A 20348-nucleotide genomic window follows, 5' to 3' on the forward strand; every position below is an offset into this window, starting at 1 on the left:
ATGGTACTTCCTATTTTACTGGAATAGCTTCCACTATGTTAACTTGACATCTGAAGCTTCCATATTAACTACAGAATCATTTTACCTTAATCATCCAACTAGGTACTCATTAAAATCCCTCGGCAGAAGACCTGAGAGTTGGAGCATCATTCCACTAATTCAAAGATATTTAAACTAATCAGACATGATACTTAGAATAGAAATTGTAAATGCTCGAATCAGAGTAACCTAAGCTATAAAAGAATTAACTCCTTGCATCTTAAAGATGGTAAGATTTATAATAACATATACCATCTATAAAATTAATATCAACTATCTTCCTTACTATGCATAATGGTCACCTTGCTAAGACCTAAGCTAGACAACACTGTGTTTTGCAATATTTTTAAATCATGCCCTGACCATGCCTGCTAAATAATTATACCATTTAAAATAAATGCTTGGCATTGATTCAGACCACTCAGAACAAAAGCTAACTTTTGCTTAGGTCCTGGTGAGTCCTTCAAATGCATTGGGAATACAACTGAGAACTCAGTAAACACCCTGGATCCCAATCCCATCAGTTCTGGGATAACTCGGTTCAGTGCCAGGCTTTTGTGTTTTTCAGTTTTTGGATACCAACACAAACTGTCTCCACACATTATTGCTGTGCTATCAGCCTACTAATATTATTTACAAGATATATAACTACTGCTACAGCATGGCTTTTTTCAGTTTCAAATTTCTTTTTAGGAGATGCCTCTACCCTTACATAATCACGTTCCTTCCCATCACACTATTTTTGGCATTCATTCACAGCCAGAAGTCTATTTTCATTCAGAAAAGAAAACAGGCTAAGCTCCCTGGAAGACTGACTATCGCCAAATGATCAGCTGACCTTGGAGGGGTCCTTAGGAAGGCAAAGTAGATCAGTCACTTCCCCATCTATACTCTCTTTCCCAAACTCTGCAGTCTTGGAAATGAATACAAGATCACAAATCAGCTTTCTAATTTAAATTTTCAGATAGAAGTTCTCTGACTGCCTGTTGAAAGCTGCAGATGAGCATGGGAGGTGAAACAGCAGCTTCCCCCTTGAAGGACTACCACAGTTGGAGGTCCAGAAGCATGCTTCGAAGGGAAGTCAGGTGGTCCTCTCCATCCTGGCCAAACTTCTCAAGAGGCAGGCAAGAAGCTTTGAGGGTAACTACTGGTAACCACTACTGGTTACTTGTTATAACATAAGGCTTCCCCTTAAGCTCCTTAGAGTAGGCACAGGGAGAACAGTGAATGGCTGGAAAGACAACTGGAGAAAGAGAGAAAAATCATGGAAGGTAGACTGGCTTTATATTGGGTTTAAACGTTCTCATTTTGAGGTTGTAAAGACAGAGAAAGTAAAGCAGCCCTTTTAAAAGTAGGTAGAACTGACATCAGAAGCAAGATATTTCTGCTGTTTCTTCCTTCACTTTAATTTTTCATTCTTAAAACATTTTTGTGCAGACTTGATTCCTTTATCAAAACTTCTGGGAAAAACTGCTTCAGTGCTGTTACTGTCAGAAATGTGATACGGAGCCACCACCCTGTCAATCTAAAGTGGTGTATTCAAAGATGAGAAGAAACATTAAGAAATTTTATTTTCCTGCTTAAAAATAGAATCACAAATGTCCACATAGTATTGTTATAGCTCTTAAACTGGCCAAATTCTACTTTCTATAGTTACATTGTGCCTGGCTAAATTCTAGCAGTAGATGCAGCTGGACAAGATGCTGTAAATGACAGCAATGGCTATAATGCTCTTTTAAAGAGTTGTTGTAATCTATTCCAGAGGTAGAAGCATATCCTCTTTTCAATTGCTTCTTTTTCACACACAAATTAGTCAGTAAGGCTGCTCCTGGAAGAAAGTTACAGGTACCAGCCATATTCAAACAAATCCAATCCAGCTATCCCGAGAAACACATTTGGTAGTGCTACCTGAAATGATAGATTTGTAGGTTTAGGGAAATTATTGCAGCACTGCCCATCAGCAATCATTAGAAAGACAAACAAACCCTTTCAGAGTTTCATGCTGTAACACATTTACTCTTTTGTATAACCAAGAAGCATTTGAATTCATTGCGAGTGAACACTGGTCACGGAAATTATTCCAAATTTTGCCATGGTTTAATGTTATTTGTTGTTTATCTTTGATTACATTTTCTGTTATTATCTGTCCTTGTTCTCCTCCTCCTCTGTAAACATGCCTGAAAATATTGATTAAGCAAAGCAAATATGCAACATTAACAGTATGCATATACAATACATGCATATGCTACTTCTCTCATGAAGGGACTTCCAGGTTAGTGCCTGGCATGGTGGAGCTGCTGCTCATGCCATTACTTATACACTCAGTCTTCACAAGTCCTGAGCTGAGCTTCTGTTGCTGGATTTTCTGTCACTGCTCTGAAGGGAGCAACCGAATACAAAGTACTCTTCAGGACTAGAGGAGATGGCCCAATTTAGCTCAGAAGTAGATCAATATGTGCTAGCACTCTGTCAGGAACAGAACTGTGTCATCTTTCACTATTGACAAGCATTCTTGGAAAAATATACTGATCCAGTGCAATCCATTATAGAGCTTTTATTCTGAAAGCCAGCATCATACAATGCTATAAGCCAAAAGAACTTTCTACTCATCAAAAAAAGTAATTCCCTATTTAGTTACAGTGCTTTTGAGTGCACTCATCTGTGAGACAGAAATTCCCTCCGTACTTCAGATGGTACATACAAAGGTCTTCTGAATTGCCAAGAGTCGTCTATCAAAGAAATTTCTCTTGGAGTTTTATTTATATACAGACTCTATTGCTCCAAGCCACCACTCTGAGGAAAAGTTTAATCTTTCTCTTGTATTATGAACTGAAGGTTCAAAATATATTTTAATATCCTCAGGGCTTATAAAAGCACATCACAAGAATGGAGAAGAAGAGACTAAATGAAGCATAACTATCACAAAGCAATTTGGCTATAGTCCACCACTTATATATACATAAGGAGCAGAGTGCTTTATGGTCACTCCCTCAACCACCATTTCTACCTCTCCTCAGTCCAACAGTCTGTCCTCAAACTGAAATCAAAACAAGAGTCAACAGGGAAAGGACTTTATGCAGAACCCTGCCATCATACCAATATCCCTATTACTACAAAATAAGGGCTGTTTAAAACAAAGAGCAGAATCAAATAGTTAGCTCTATTCATGAACAACATATGCTCAGCATGCAAAAATACTCACTTGGTCTTTAGTCACACCCACCCTAGACAAAGCTTAGTGCAGTACTCAGAATGAAAGACTTTAGTGGATATTTGGGTATTGTAATGGTATCAGAATACAGAAATTGAGTGGGATTATTGACAACTGGCTTCTTTAATTCTTTATTAAAAGAATTAAACTCTGTACCCATCCCCTCTGTTTAGTCAAAATCTTAACCATACTTAGCTGCAGCAAGTACCTTCTGCAGTAAGGACCAGTAAGCACATACATTCCTCTGAATCACTCAGAACTAGTAATAGACACTGATGCACAACTATATTCTCCTTATTATCTAGACCCAGCCTGGCAGACTCGTATCATCCAGGCAGACTAGCTTAAGACTTTCTTTTCTGCCATGTGTCAGCTATTGGCAGCTATATCCACCACCAGGCCTTCACTTCCCTTTAGACTTTGCTTGCCATGCTGCTTGCTAGACAGGCACCGGGCTGGCTTGCACTGCCCCTTCCATCAGTCAAGAGCAATAAATTGAACAAATTCCCATGATTCAAGAGGGATTCCTCTATTGTGAGAGGAAAAGGGACTAAGACATAAAGCTCTTTTACAGAGCTTTGCATCTGCACATAACATACCAGACTAATGAAATGAGATGTTTTATGGACTAAGAAACTGAGTACTTGGAAAGAAAAGAGTATGTCTTACATATTGGATGTTGAAGTGCCTCATAGCAAGAAACAGGGACTCTTCAAGCCACATAATTATCATGATATATATTCACAAGAGGACAGAATTAAGCTGCACAAGGCATCATAAATCTGGCACATTTCTTTACATTATAGTGCTTTACTTAGCAAACTAAATGTTCTTTCAAGCAGATGCAAACCATACTTTCTTTCTTAAGCTATTTCTAGGGACTGTTATTTAAAAGACAAAATAAAAACACTGTTATATGGGTAATGGCAGTAACTTGCCAGCAGGGTTGATCCTGAATCTTCAGCATGAGCACACAGACTTCTTTCATTTATAGAGTTATTTGTTATTAGCAAAATAAAGCTGCTGCTGGATACATGATTATTAACAAAACAAAGCTGTTGCTCTATACATGATATCACCAGAGAAGTTTTAGCCTGATCCTTTTCCCTTTTCCACCATGGAAACTCTGGATACCAATACTGACAGACTAGGCTGGAAACGACTTCACTCGGAGAGACCAAACTGGCTCTTTTGCTAACTTATCGAAAGATTTCCAGTGCCACTGATAACATTTTGGCTGAATGTTTTGTGGTTTCGATAGTGTCAACATTTTGTTGAAGAAACCAAAGTGCAAAAAAGAAAACTATGCTTTAAAAAAAATTGCAACTCAATTAAACAGAAAGGGAATGGAGCTGAAAGAAAAAGTACTGCTATAACCAGAATACTTTCTCTCTATTAAGTACCAAAACTTTGACAATGATCTATTAAAACAGATAATGCAAGGTTTTTCTGCTTTAAGCAAATAAGTACCTCCTTCTCCATCATCTTTGTAGAAGTCACATGCACATATTAAAAAAACTATCAATTTTTCCCTTATATTCTGCTACTGTAGATGACAGCCTGTATGCTATATCCTAGTGCCTGTCTTTGGTCTGACAGTATTTCTCAAGAAAACAAGGATACCCGTAAATAGGATATATTTGTTAACTGACATATATGGTCAGTGATGTCTGTGCTAACATTTTCACAGCAGTAGTATAAAAGATTCAAGAACAGATTTCCCTGAGTTTTGTATGGCAGATAGATCATGCTTGTATACTGCAAGTGGATCTGCTTGCAAGATTCAATAGACACAGTAAATCCATGCCAAAATATCTCAAACTGGAATACAGAGGTATTCCAAGAACTTGGTAGGAGGAAGGTGATAAGTGAGATAACTTAATAACAGGGTAAAAATTATGTTTCAATAAGAATAAGTAGGTAACTATGTTAGCTCTGTGGAGCTATGTAGTGACTCAGAAGTTTTCATTAAAAATACCTCTGTATAGGTTATCATTACTGCTGTAGTGTAGAGCTTGAAGTTATGAATGACTGTTTTTCCATAGGCTTGTAGAATAAGCATTCAGAAAGCTGCAAAGTTCTTTATTCATTAAATTGTTCATACAGAGGAGATACTGACCATGGTAAGCCCAGCATTGTTTCAGTTTGTCGACAAAGAAAGAATTAAAGGTTTCAGACGTGAGGAAGCCAAACAGAAGGTAATGCTTTGGCTACAAAAATGCATGGCAAATAGAATCAACTTTACAATTTCTTACACGATATGCAATTGCATGATCATATATTGTGGACATTTCTCTTATACAAAACTGTCACATCCCACCAGAGAAAGTGAAAAATTCCTTGCATGTGCTTCCTCACTCTTTTTTAGTGCCCAGCTTCAGCCTATGCCCTGTTGCCTCCACTGCCGGGTAACTCAGAACGGCTTGTACATCATATTACCCAACATATCTAACTAAGTCATGACTGCCACAATGGGGAGAGGGAGAGGTGGCAAGGATGTTTTCCTAAGAGGAGATACACCTCAGCACAGCTGAGTCCTATCCTTGCCTCTGTTGCAAACTTCCAGTATCAAGCAGGTAAAGGCTCAACTTATCACCTCAAAATCTACATTTCATGTTATCTCGACACAGACTGCCTCAGCTCTGGCAGTTTGAGCACATGACTTTCCAACCTTAATGTTCTTTAAATTTTTTTATGCAACAGCTAGTACGGTCTGCAGTATACATTTTATATAAATTAATTTATGGACTCCAGCACATCTACATTTCAGCTTTATTTTTACTCAGCTTTCTTGACTCCCCTTTTAGAACTCCAGTATCTTTCCCACTTAATGAAACTCCTAGTTTCAAAATCCTCTAGTTACATTTGAGTTTTCATTGAGCAAAAGCAGAGAAGCTAAGCAATGCCTGTTAAAGCCATGTGACATGCTCTCATTATCCTTATGTGCACTACTTATTTTTTGTCTGCTCTAATTTCCTTTTCCTATCTCCCTCCAGATTAGAAAAACCTCTATTTTAGGAGATAACAACCTGCCTGATGTAATACGTTTACCAGGTTACATTTATAACAATTAGCAAAATACACAAGATTATACAAAAATGCCGTGAAGTCAATGAAATATATTCTGTTTATATGCAAAAGGTCTAAAGGGCAAATTCATTAATATTCGCAGTCTGCAACTTACTCCTCCCCAACCCCAAAAGATCATTACTGTGTCCCAGTCATAATGTTACAAGGTGTTCAGCATTTGTCAGCTGACTCCTCGGAAAGTACTAATTGAGGTGGCTTATTTATAATTAAATATCCAATATCTCTTGTTAAAGTGATAAAAACTTGTCCTAAAATATTCTGGCTTCCTTATTTAGTAACTACTATATATCTTAATCATGCAGTGTACCCAAACAAAATAATTCTTCAGCATCTTTCTATGGACTGTTTCAGAGTGAGTCAGGCTCAATCCTACCTTAGCAGTCTATTCTTTGCTTTCTTCAACTAATATTTTCTTTTTTTTCATGGCTTTCAGTTGCACAGTCCCAAAACAAGCAAAGTCTGCTTTCCCTTGATTACTATATTTTTGTAATCTATCATTAGAACTGTGTTTACAACTCTTGGTCCCTATTCCTTTTGGATTTTAAGAGCTCCTAATTCAAAACATAGACGTAATCACACTAGTAAATATGATTTTTCGGTCTACTGAGGGATGTACTTTTGTCCTTCAGAAAAAAAGCAACAAATTTTCTTAAGCCAGGGCACTCTCTTGTACACATTTATGTACATGTGTATGAGTCTATATATATGTACACACACATGAAAAATCATGTACACACACACACACACACTTTTTCATTTCTCTCAGTTTCTTCCTATAACCTGCCTAACTTTTGAAACTGTGTCTGATATTTCTGATGTCAGGAGAGGTGTAGCCCATATTCTTCTGAATACAACCATATTTTCAAAGGACATTATTCTGTTTTTGAACTCATTATTTTATTCTATTAAAAAGAAGCTTCAAAGAGGAAAAAGGATTTGTTGTTTCCTGTAAGTGAAAACAAAGCAATACCAAAACAGGCCACTCCACCTGCAATGAAAATGTTCACTTTTTTAACTCTAAATAACAACTGATAACAACATAACTAAAATAAACTTGTTCAAAATATTCTAGTGATCATGATTCTGGTGTCTCTGTCAGTGACAGCCCCTAGAAATGGAAGGTCCACAGTCTGCAGAGTGGAAGATCTCCCAAAGTTGGGAGGATTTGCTGGTACTGCAGCCTCATGCTTATTCATAATGTTTTGGACAATTTTTCCTTGGAGGAAGAACGGATTCTGCTGACTAAACGTTCACTCATGTTGAAAAGCTCCATTTTACAAACTGGTCACTTGTTTTCCATCACTTTTTCCATTAGGTAAGGTCAAATATGGTTTTTGTTTAAGAAGTGCCTCTATAGTTCATGCCTACTATTTCATTTTTATCTGTTAGTATGCATCAAGAGTTTTAGCTGAATTTGAGAATTTTGTTTGAGCACATGATTCATTCTGCCAACTGACAACTTTTTGGTAGGAAGGGGCTAAACATGGAACCTGACAAGAAGTCATGCCACAGATTCGGACTTGATATCACCATCCTGTCAGGTTATGCTTTTTGTACAGAAGGATTTTGAAACATACTCTGAGGATTTACCTAAGGCTGTAGAGAGGATTAGTCTCCCCAGTTCACCATCTGAATCCATGTGAGCACATGCTGTAAACAGGTTTTGAGCCTGCTCATTGAAAAGAATTACAGTAACCCCATCAGTTTGAAAGTAATAGGTTTTAACCTTTTCATTACTTAGCCACTCTCCAAAATTGCACTGCTTTCCCTAAGCCAAATCAGTAAGAGGTTGCAATAGACAGTGCTGACATGAGCAACATGCTGCTCTTTCAAAAATTGTGGAGTTACTGCATGAATTCATCACAATTGTCAGCACAGGAGAAAGCAATTGGATAGAGCCTAGGGCACAATTCAGTAAAGGGATTTGAGGATCAGGAACAAATTAATGAAATTGTCAGCAGAAGGGAGAGATGGGATCACCAGAAGAAATGATATGTTCTTTTTTTTTTTGAACAAAGAACAGCCTAATGGATGGTAAAGCACAGGGGCAAAAGCCAACTTTCAGCTGAAGCCTAACTAAAAACCCTCATAAAAATAAAAGATAGCCTATCAACAACCTCAGTGAGGTCTTAAAATCATGAGAAAAATTGAAGAAGAGAGTGACTGGTCTGACTTAGTAAAAGTATCCCACCACAATATAAATAGCTGCACTTCTTAAAACAGATATGTAAAAGGGTGGGTGCATAATTAAGTAATAATGACATATATCATGCATGCAGTGTTACTAGCAACCATCCATATTAAGCGCGGCTGGAAGCCCAAGGTGCCTGTTTGGAAACAATCATCTGTAAGCATCTGTAAGCAGTGAAGGGCTATCCCTCTGTAACAATGAAATAAACAGTAGGAAACTCGCATACGGATTTAGTTGCTTATCTCTGTGCTTCCAGTAGAACACATCTTTTCTCAGGAAATTATGCTTTTAATAAATCATGCTGCTATTGAAAGAAGCTATTAGCTGATGTCACCACCAGTGCCATCAGAACAAAGTAGTAAGCAACAGTTCTGTTGAAGTCTCATTAAATTACAGTAAAAGATCACAGGTATTTCAGATCACACTGCTAACAGGGCATTTTACCACCATTTCTTTCATGTAACTGAAATTCATCCCCTGGTTTTGTCTCATAGCAAGCATTCAGTAATCGCTTCATTCTAGACTCTGCAGAGTTCAATTGAGGGCTCTTCACAAGAGTGGAAGGAAGTCTGCCCCAACTTCTCCTCCCCGACGCAGGGCTGCATTGCCCCCATCGCAGCAGCAGGCAGTGTCTCTAGCACTTCTACGCATTTCAGAGCTACCCGTGTTTCATCAGTGGCTGTGAGTCAATCAAATCAAATGTTTGGAGAGAAAAGGAGCTAAAGCATTTCCTCTCCTATGAAAATGTAGGAAAATAAGGATGTGTCTACATACACAAGTATACTGTTCTTTAAAATGAAAGATTTCCCCAAGATCTCTGGAACTTCCAGGTACACTACTATTGAGCTAAAAAGGGCGAGGGGGGGGAGGGCAGGGAAGATGCTTTTCTGAAACATGATTTATGAACGATTGTTTACGGCTCATGAAATTGCAGTTAGATATTACCATCAGATTCATTTTTTGGTGTTGCTTGCTCTTTTGATCCCCCCCCATTCCTACATTTTATACTATATTTAGACAACATGAGCAAATCAACCACAAAAGCTTTTTAACGGTCTTATTTATAGGCCATATTTCTAAGGTGGAGCAGTGGTGGAAGGGCAATGAGGTCACATTGCTATGGACTCTCCTGCTTGTCAAGAGACTTTCTCTACATAAGTAACTCAATATCTCTAAAAAATTAATGTTTCCATATGGAAAATTCTAATGTTCGTCAATTAGAAAATTTTAATAAATGTCTCTTTTCTAACTGCTAGGCTTACATTTCCCACAGACATAGGTTATTTCAGGAGACTGCAAAAGCTGGTGAGTCAGTTTATAGAAAAAAGGTACTATACAACTCCTGTAAATTACTACTGTGGCACTGAAGTTTCAAAATATTACAGGACTTTAGTGAAATACTTCAATTTTCAGACAATAATTAAAAGTAGATCTTTAAACTTCTTGATGGAAGAAAGGAACACCATTCCTGTAAAGAGAAAAATACTTTTTGTAGAAAACGAGCTTTACGAAAACTTAACTTTCTTTAAAGAAAATTAAGCCCATTTCTTAAAAAAAAAAAAAAGTTTTGTTTGTTGTATTGGAGCCTTTGTTATCCTGAAGCCACATTATTCAACTGTACACCTATGGGAATGGCTATAGATAATGTCTCAATCTTGAGGCTTATTTCTTTTCCCTGTGGTTGTCATTGCTGTTCATCTGAGAACAGTGTTACACCCTAGACTTTCTAATGGTCTTTTAGCCATGTATGCAGGTATGCAGTAACTCTGCAAGAGACTCTGACTTTCATTCCTTCTCCACTCATATTCCACTCTCCTGAAATAGAACCTTGTTCCTGAGCTCTCTTCCAGATAAAAATACAGAATTATTAAAACATGTATTCTCCAACACTGTTGGGAAGGGTCAGACAGAATACCTTGATTTTTTTTACACTGATTCTTGAAATTAAAGAATTAAGAAAACATATCTGAGATATGAATTTTATTTCAATATCAAACCAATAACCATGGCATGTCTTCTCGATCTTCTAAAATACCAAAAGCTTACCAAAACCTTTAAGGCCAAGAACTATAAGACACATAGCCAACACACACCTAAGTGCTTAGAGCAGTTTACAGGTAGAAGATAACAAAGCGTTCCTTGAGTCCCAATAGTCTTATCACATAATGAAGCCAGCTCAGCATATGGCCAAACTCTAGGGCAACTCATAATCGTGGTTCCAGCAGCACCTTCCGGCTCCATTCCTCTGACAGGGGGGATTTTTAATTGCCCACAAATGCTTGTGCAAACAGCCCTATTGCTGGCCTGGGGAACAGACACAGCGGACACCACACTGAAGCTTCTCAAAAGTCCATTAGTCACCAGTGGCCATCATTGATGATGCAATGTTTCATGCAAGTTGCAGATGTACGGTAAGAGGCCAATTTCCTTTTAACTAAAAGAAGTTTGTAGGGATACTGCAGATCACAGGGGTGTGGGTGTAAGAACAGACCCCCTTTTAAAGGCTAGAAACTGATTTGAGACATAGGGAATGGTTTCTGATGGTTTCTGGTAAGAATTAAGGTAAGACCTTCCCAGCAATTGAAAATGAAGAGCTTACTTTGGACTGAGTATGTGATTACAGGGCTTATTGTCACATCCTCTTAGGCTGTCTACAGAAAAGAAAAAAACTCCAATCTGCTGCTTGTTAGTACTTTAGTTTGGGGACTTCTGAAGACCTTATTTAACTTTACATACTTGCAGCTGATAAGTTTCTTCAGTGTTTGGCAGGGAGAAAAAGAAGGGATTTTCTAAATGTAGTTCTTTAGCATAGTGTTCATCTGTTTTCAGATTACTCTAGAAACAAGTTCCAGGGAGTGGGTTCTCTTCTCAGCTGCACTGATAAATCCCAAGCCACTTGAATTCAGCAAGGTTATTTTGTATTTACATTATCATAATCGACAACTAAATTAGTTGCAGATGTTTTCAACAAAGTGTAGCAGTCTACTCTGTCAGCTCAGAAGTATCCCTGACACTGCTCTTTAGATAGCATAGCAAGTTGGCATAGAGAGTATGTCAAGGCTATCAGTTAGAGGAGTCAAACCTACTATAGCATTTTTGTTTAAACATTACAGAATGAGCAACTTTTCCTGGCATAGAAACAGAACTGTCTAGGCTGTTTTAAAGCTATCGGGATTAGTTTGAGTTTCTGCAAAACAGTATTAAGAATGTTCAGGGGAATTTAAAATGTTAATCTTAGTTGTTAAACTCTGAAACAGTCCCTGGGGTGTTCTTGTAACATCAGTCTTGGGTTGTAACCTCTTCTATGCTGACTGCTCTTAGGTTTTCTCCAGCAGGACCTCAAGTGTTTTGCTTAAGGAGACTTTGCATTTGTGATCGTATGTTGAAGTTACTGACGTTCATTTAGTCTTGTAATTAAGCCTGCAGAGCAAGTTTGTACCTCTAAACAGAGGGCTAAAGCCAGATACCCAGTTACACAGACATCCTAAAGTGATAATAGGATATTGAAATTTTACCCTATGATGACCAGACCTTGCTCATCACTCTTCTCCCACCCATCGATGTTCTTGGCATTTACTTTGGCACCAGCCCAATTGACAATTACTTTCAGTATCAGGGGAGCCTCAAGTTAGCCATACAGTCATTTGGGGGCCATTATTCTGAAAGTTCTTTTGCCTTAAAATGCTTTTAAAACATTTGTCTGTGACACAGACACCCTTTTTTTTCCTGCCAATGTTGAATAAGCCTAACTGCATCATAAGTTCAATTTTTTTTTTCCAGAAAAAACACTCAACTAAAATGGATGAATGATTTACCAAATTCGGTGTCTGTACTATGCAGCTATGTTGAAAAAACAAGACTATTTTTAAGAAAAATTTTGCTTTTATTCCAGAACAGTCTCATGTTATTTTAATACTTATTCATTTTTGCTTCCCATTTGTACAGAAATACATGAAAATGGAAAATATAATAGGCAGTAAGGGAAATTTATTCATACTGAGAAAACATCTTGGAATGGCTTTTATTCAGATTATACAAAAGGATGCAAGTAGGATGGATTGTGGGAATGCTTTTATCCTAAACAATTTCCCTTTGCCTATTTATCTATGGTTCAACTGTTTCATTGATAAGCAAATTGACCTGCAATTTTTTTGTGCCTGCACTGATCATACCTGTTACAGGTTTGAAGCACCCCTTCATAGCACAAAGGAACCACAATTTATCCTTTAGGACCAAGCCAGTGAAATGAGTATAGTAGCTTTACTTCTTACATTTACATACACTGAAATCTTTCTTACTGTGTATAATCATCACTCTACAATACTAGGGAAAAGCAGCCCTTATGTTTCTGGATTAAGATAATTTTTTTCCCCCACATTCAGTTTCAGATTTGTAAATCCTGTCTACTTTCTTTGAATAACCTTCCTGAAACACAGGTTCAAGAAACTGTTGGAGTCTCTTTCAAATGCTAAAAAACTAAGAGGAGGAAGCATTCAACAGCATCTTCAAATAACTTTAAAATTCATATTATGAAAAACAGCAGTCATGAACCGAGTCAACTAGGCAATCTTTCTCTCTTTTGTATTAGTCAGAGAAAGAGGGGCCATCTTCTCCCAACTCTCTAAAAGACTGCCTATCTTCTTGACAGTATATTCCTGTCACTTTTATGAAAGAATCCTTAAAGGTGTTTAATAAAATAGTAATAACATTCGAGAGGAAAATGTTTCAGTAGCAAAGACACAGATAGGACCTATAAGGAAAATACGTAGCCTAAACACATACCTAGAAATCATGCATTTAAACAGAAGTGATGTTTAACAGGCACCTATGGATCATTAAGCACGTGGGAAGGCTCCTAGAGCACTGTGGGAGTTGCAGTCCTATTTGTATCCCACAGTGTCATCTGTGATGGGTGGCACAGTTCAAAGGCCACAAGAAATATGGCAAAAAACCCACTTACCTAGTACGTAGACTGAAGGAGCCTGATATAAATGACAAACTGAAGAGGGTGCACCATGGGTTACTTTCTTCCACTGTACGCTTTCTCTTTTACTAAGTAAGCATCCTTGTAAATGCCCCACTGTGAGAATGAAAGCTTTTAGAGTGAAACCCAAAATTTACTGAAGTCTATGAAGTTGCTTAATGCTCAGAAAATTTTAATGTGACAGTACATACTTAAATTAGAGTACTAACCCATTTTGAAAATCGTGACTGTTGTGTTTATAGATAGTGGCTATGGAGAATGAGTCGCTTAGACCAGTCAGTTCTGAACATTTTAATGAAGGGGCTGAAAATGTTACATACCCATTTTCTATCTTAAGATGAATATTAATTTCTGAATTAGAAAATCAGCAATAGGAGTCAAGACTTCAGCATGACAAGAAGTAGATACAGTGTCATAGTGAGTGCAGAAAATACAATGCCTCATAATGCAATTTAGGACTCTGAATTTCTTCTTCTACGTGGCTTTGTAACTTGTCACGTAAGTTACTTTAGTTACATAAAATCACTAACACAAATATAAACACAATCACAATGTGTACTGCAAGAATGTGTCCTTATTCAGATGTATTCCTGTAGATCTGATTATAGACATACAAAATCATTACATGCATATTGTATTTTATACAGGTTAAGTTTCATACTTTGGAGCTAAAAGAAAACTGAAGAAAGAAAAACTTACCATTCTTCTTATAGAACATGATTTCTCCTTTGAATTCTACCTTTTCCTCCAATGACTTCTCAATTTGAAGAATCATCTGCTCATTTGTTTCAGCACCGAGTAAAAATTTACAACTGCAGCTCTTCTGCATGACTTCAGTTCGTGCAAATCCAGCAAGCTCACAGAAGCCATCTGAGCAGTAAACTATAGGGAACCCCTTTGCCACCTGAGCATTTGCAAGGATGAAGTTACTATCTGTAGAAGAACACAAAAGTAAAACATGAATTACAGTCTGAACTCTACATCGTTTGATGAACTGCTTTCTTTAGCTTTATAGGCAGGCACAACTGGGCATGCATTTTAAAATGTGTCAGGTGCCTGCAAACAAGACTGCAACCTAGACCATTAGTCTGAACTGAAATCAAGTCTTTTAGCCTAAAGAGCACCTTCATTCAGTGGTTCCTCATGGCTATGTACAGCACACCTTATCATATCCTCATGCAGTAATTTAAGATCACTGCCTCAGAGCTGCTTAGCAGATATAAATTAGCACATCAAAACCACCACCTGCACAGAGAGTGGTGATGAACATGGATGTTTTGGAGAAGATTCACAGGTGCTAAATTACGCTGTCACTCAGATTCCTCTACAGTCAGAACAGACACAGCTGTATCTTAAAAATAGTTAATCTCCCTATGCTCTCAATAGGCTAAAGCTCACCTTTATCAACAACCAGACTTATTTCTTGTATATAATCCTTCAAAGAAATCCTTAGAAATAGAGTTGAGGCACACTCTGGGGCCATGTGGAATCATTTGCCTTCTGCTTTTTTCTTTCTTCTTCTCTCTCTCATTTTTTTTTTTTTTTTAAGGAGGAGATTTCATTCAAAAAATACTATCAGATATCTTTCAGAGCCCCATCATAACTCTTTCATATAGAAACAGACATATCAAAGATTCCCTGCACTGTGGCACCTTAATGCATTTTTTTTTTTTTTTTTACTTCTACAATGTGTTTAGGATGTAACTAAGAAGTATTAAAACTGGTATTTTGATATGAAAACATTTGGACACCAACCAATAAAATGGGAGGTTCTCATCTGAATTCAAACCTTTAAGCAAAGTTTGCAGGCCAATAGCTCATTTCCACCCTTATGGAAATGTCTTTGAAGGTTTTCTGCCTTAAATTCTCATCCTCAGCTTATGTTAGCAGTTCTAGCATTATAGGGTTTTTCAAATTAGCATAGGGATGCTTTCCAGATGTTACATAAAAGCCCTCATATTGTATTTTGTCTGTGGTTCCTTGTCTTCAAGGGGGAAAAAAATGCAGTTTTGTGACAGGACTCTGTCTACACTTCATATTGAGGGAAGAAGAACTACTTTTTGACTGTTGCTCATTAAGGCAGGTTTACCCTACAGCTTGCCAATGGGAACTTAGGAGCAGTCTAGTCCCAAGACAGACACTTCTTATTTTTCATAACTGTGTGCATGTGAATGCATGTGCGTGTGTTAAGGGAAAATACTATTAACTAACCCAACATCCCTTGATAAATATTTATACATTTTAGACAAAAATGAATAATTTTAAATGAAAAATTCAGGTTGGTATGCCTAATCCCCATACAAGGATATATTATTCATGAATGGGGAGGGGAGGAGCAGAATGCATAAACTAAAATATAGCAAAAATAAGTCTGATTCAGCTTTAACTGTCACAAGAGTTCTACATCCATGAAATTTCATCAACTACATTACTCTTTATTCACCCAAGGGATAAAATACTATGGCTGATGTTGCTAAAATTTCAATAATTTTAAGACAGTGCCGAGGTTTATTAAATGATTAATTTGCTCTCAAGTCTTTGCTTCATTACCTTTTGCTCATATCTAATTAAAGTCTTTCAATAAGTGATTGTTAAATTAAAATAGATTTTTCTCACTTATCAAATACCTATTTTAAAAATGTATTTTAGTTCAGTGCAGTGCTTGACTTAGCCTGTCATTTTTATTTGCCTAACCAGGGAATAAGTATCATTACCAGTCATGCATTGACATGCTGCTCCCTCTGTCAACACAAAACTAAATTCCCACACTACTAAGAGAATTAAAATCATATGCTTGCACTGCAGTTTAATGATGGTGTTGCAGTGTAAGACCTGCAGGTCATGCATCCCAAATGCATCTGTAGCTATCAAATTAATTTACTCCTGGGTTTCTTATTGTTTAAGATTAATTATGCAATGCAAAGACATTCTTCTTTTTAATCTAATTGTTTTGAATTACATGAAGCAGAGTATGGAAAACTGAAAGGACAAAAAGGGTAGGGAGGATGCTATCTGAGTGTAGGAGTGCTTGAATATTATTATGAACAAGAATACAGTGGAGCTTACCAAGTATATCATGATTTTATGAAACATTTAAGGTGGCCAAACTCTACTGTCATTTACATCAAAATAAAACTATGTCATTTTTGGTGACTTTAACATTCATAACAGGAAAAAAAAAGTTACTTCTAAAAGTCCAGTCCAATGCCTGCTAGAATCAGAGACATTTTTTCTGTTAACATTAGCAAATGTCTGATAAGGCTTGTGAGCCTGATTTTGCTGCACTTTTGGAGGACAACAGTAAAGCATTAGCTTCAGGAAAATAAAATCAAGATTATGATTTCTGTATTTCTTGAGCTTCAAATGGTCAAATAAAATAATAAGTGATGAAGCTATAATCCCAAACTAGTAGACTAAAGGAAATATGTAAATCATTTATTCAAGCAATTCCTTGCAACATTTAAAGATCAAGCAACATAATTTTGTCTGGTAGTCATCTCTGTTTTCATCACATCCTTAAGAAATATTTATTAGGTGATAATTAACATTTACCTAATACACAAAGGAAAACTTCTTTTCAAACACATCTTAAAATATTCTGGTTCAAAGCATGTTTATTTATATAATTTATTTCTCTAACTTGGAATCTTTAATAACAGTTACTTTTATTGTGCACATATAGCACCACAGCATATTCCACAAACTGTTCAGGTTTCAGTGATGACAGAGAAAAACTCAGTTATTTAATTCAACACTCTTCAGTGATGATTACTGAGATCTTAAAATCCAGAGCAAGAAGAATGAAATTTTATTTAGAATAAATTATTTGAAATTTATAGACTAGAAGCCAACACCTTTTTTCTTATTTTGAATTTACAGTAGGAATGTTGAAGTGAGCAATATAAATCTATCAGTTTGTATATTTTTGATATGTGATTATATGTAGATCACTTCTTTTCCATAATAATAAAGAGGTTGAGTTTCACTTTGCACTTCCAGCACATCAGCATAAATATTAAATTAATTCACTCAGGCTGATTGTACTTGCTGATCAGCTTCTAAATGAAAGTTGAAATGGGGCAGTACTAGATTACAGAAATATGGCATATTTTAAAGTCATTAGATTTCCAGATATAACACAATTTTGTGGCCACACTGGTAGGAAAATAAAACTGTTTCTAGATAAGAACTAAAACCTGGCTGAAATTCAAGTTTTGTTGAGAAAGACGTAATTTTGAGCTTTTCTGACTGCATAGGAGTGCAGGTCATTTGCAAACAACAGAGTGGAACTTCTGCAGATCTCCAGACCACCTGAAATAATAGATCTTCCCAAAATCTTGAATAACGCTCTTCAACTCGGAAGTTACAAGTATGGTAAAACTGTGCAAAATAAATCAAAATATCCAAGTTGTGTACTTAAATGTTAACTCTGAATAAAAAAAGCTTGTATGTTCAAGCATACATGTGATGTATAAAGGCTGCTTTTAAAAATTCTTTTAAAGAAGAGACAAGAAGCCTAGACAAAGAAATCCAACATTTGATAAAGTTTTTCCTTTAGCAGCAATACAGCAGAAATGGATGAATACAGCAGAAGTATTCCACATGTATCCACCAGAATTTAAAAACAAATTTGTTTCAACTATGCTTCTTTTCCTTTGCATTCATTTTCTGTGAAGATTGAATGACTCTTTTCACTTGAATGTTTGTAGAAAGAGTGATATTAGAAGCTGTCATGCCTGCATTTGCTTTGGAAGCAGTACATATTGGAGTGGATAGGACATTGATCATCAGCAGAAGACTCGCATGGTTTCCTGAAACTTTCACTGGACACAGAGCACAAACTCAGGCACAATTAAACGAGCTGAATCAGAATCATGCTAACCACGTCTTCAGTCACAGACTTAAACACTATTGGCTTTTTCAAAGACTATATTGATATCTGAAGATTATAACACAAGACACAGAGATTTATATCACACAATATACCATGTAATACCAAAGGACAGGATTGTTAAACTTCCAACAACAGAGTTTCAGAATTGAGATAATTAAAGGAAAAGTCTACTCTGCAATTCTCTCCTTCATAATTAACTCACACAATTTATCTGACTGTAATGAGATGATGTTACATTTAAACTCAGCACTCCCTTGCTAAATCTGTCAACTTATTTAGAGAAAAATGACAAGAGTTCTTTCTCTAATATGCTAGCTGTCTGCTATAAGTCTCACAGTAGTATTTCCCTAACTCTTGTAACTGTTCTTTTCAATCAAAGCCCAGATGGTTTCTGCAAGTCTTCATCAACTTTATCAGTGAAGGGAACATCTACACGACTTCTCATGTAACTGATCACAACCAAATACCATTCTAATTTTAAGTATTTTAGTTATTTATGATTGAAATAATAATAAAAGCCTACAAAAGAAAAAAATCTCAAGCAATAAAGGAATTTACATTACTTAAACAAATGATTCACATAGCTACTCTGTAGAATGGAGACCAGCCCCAAATTCTTCCAGATAAAAGGAATCACTACATTTAGGTTTGATTTCACAGTTCCTGTATAGGCAACTTAACAGGAGAAGTCTCATTCTAGATTCACTTAAGCTAGTGCTACAGAGAACATGAACATATTGATAGTTGTTAAGAATAGTTAATTGAATGATTAAAATAGTATATGAAAATATTAAGCTTTATGTCAGCACATTTAGATGTGAGAGACTTTAATTAGAGTTCAAGCTTGTTTACCAGCTACTATGCTTTCACTGTGATTGAGACCAAAATGATTTTATAGCGCGCACACTTCCAAATATTGAAATTCCTCTTGAAAATCTCAGTGAAGATAATTGAGTCAATAATGCGAGGCTAAGACTTGTTCAGACCTAGGTGAGTCAGAAATAGCTGTTTACTAGTACCTCTCCCCACTCTTCATTAAAAGGCATTTTATATTTCAATGAATTTGCAGTAGTACTGCAAAAGGTAGAACTGTTGTATAATAGACCACAAGCATGGATTGATGAACAAAGGACCCATCATTATAAGCTGTACAGTTGGTTTAACTGGTTAAGTAATTTCATATGAAGGATGACATTTATTTAATTCTCAGTGAAATATATAATTGGATAACATTTACTAATTCAGAGTACAAAATAATATTTGAAGTACCTAGCCCTAAGGATGGACTCAGCTTGAGGGCCAAGCTGCCACAGCTCCCAACTAATCTGTGGTGCCAAAATGAATTCTCACTATGTACAAAAGTTCTGAATTAAAGAGCTGAGAAATCAACCTTTTGCTCTGGATTCACAATAATATTTAGTCTGATAGTGAAAATGCTTCATGTCACACAATATTTATAGTTATAAAAAGAGTTAAAACTGTATTGCAGTTTAGCAGGAGATATTGACATGAAACTTGAGCAGTTGGATGCAAAACCACCTCACAGTCTAGTTGATACGCACAGGTAGTAAGTCATTTAAGGGGGAAAAAAAAAAGTCATTTAAGAAACTCGGTGCTTAATGATCTCAAACCCACTCTTCAGTGCCATTAATACACCACATCAGCACTACAGCTTTCTTTATGAAGAACAAAAACAAAAAAAACCCAGACAGTACCTATTCCTAGGGCAATGCAGACCAAAAAGCCAGAGAGTATCACACCCAAGAGGAGTGAGGGGACTGCAAAAGCCCCCAGCCAAAAAAAGCACTAATTTGAAGGGAGCTGATAGTGAATTGGATTCCGGGGAGACACAGATGCACACGCTTAATAGCAACTCTGTTACTGCTAACTTATTAGCACAGAGGACCGTTCAAGTAAAACAATCATCACAAGCGTAAAG

At 36.6% G+C, this 20348-nt stretch overlaps 1 protein-coding gene across 1 annotated transcript in view; it reads right to left on the reverse strand.

Moving 5' to 3' along the window:
* The window catches only part of KCNH8 (potassium voltage-gated channel subfamily H member 8), a 207709-nt gene that overhangs the window by 125664 nt on the left and 61697 nt on the right, over window positions 1-20348 (reverse strand). Inside the window, exon 2 of the mRNA XM_067292476.1 lies at window positions 14215-14448. Coding sequence (XP_067148577.1) covers window positions 14215-14448 — 234 coding nt within the window. The remainder of the gene's footprint in view (window positions 1-14214; window positions 14449-20348) is intronic.

This window comes from Apteryx mantelli, chromosome 2, assembly GCF_036417845.1.
Source record: "Apteryx mantelli isolate bAptMan1 chromosome 2, bAptMan1.hap1, whole genome shotgun sequence".
NCBI lineage: Eukaryota > Metazoa > Chordata > Aves > Apterygiformes > Apterygidae > Apteryx > Apteryx mantelli.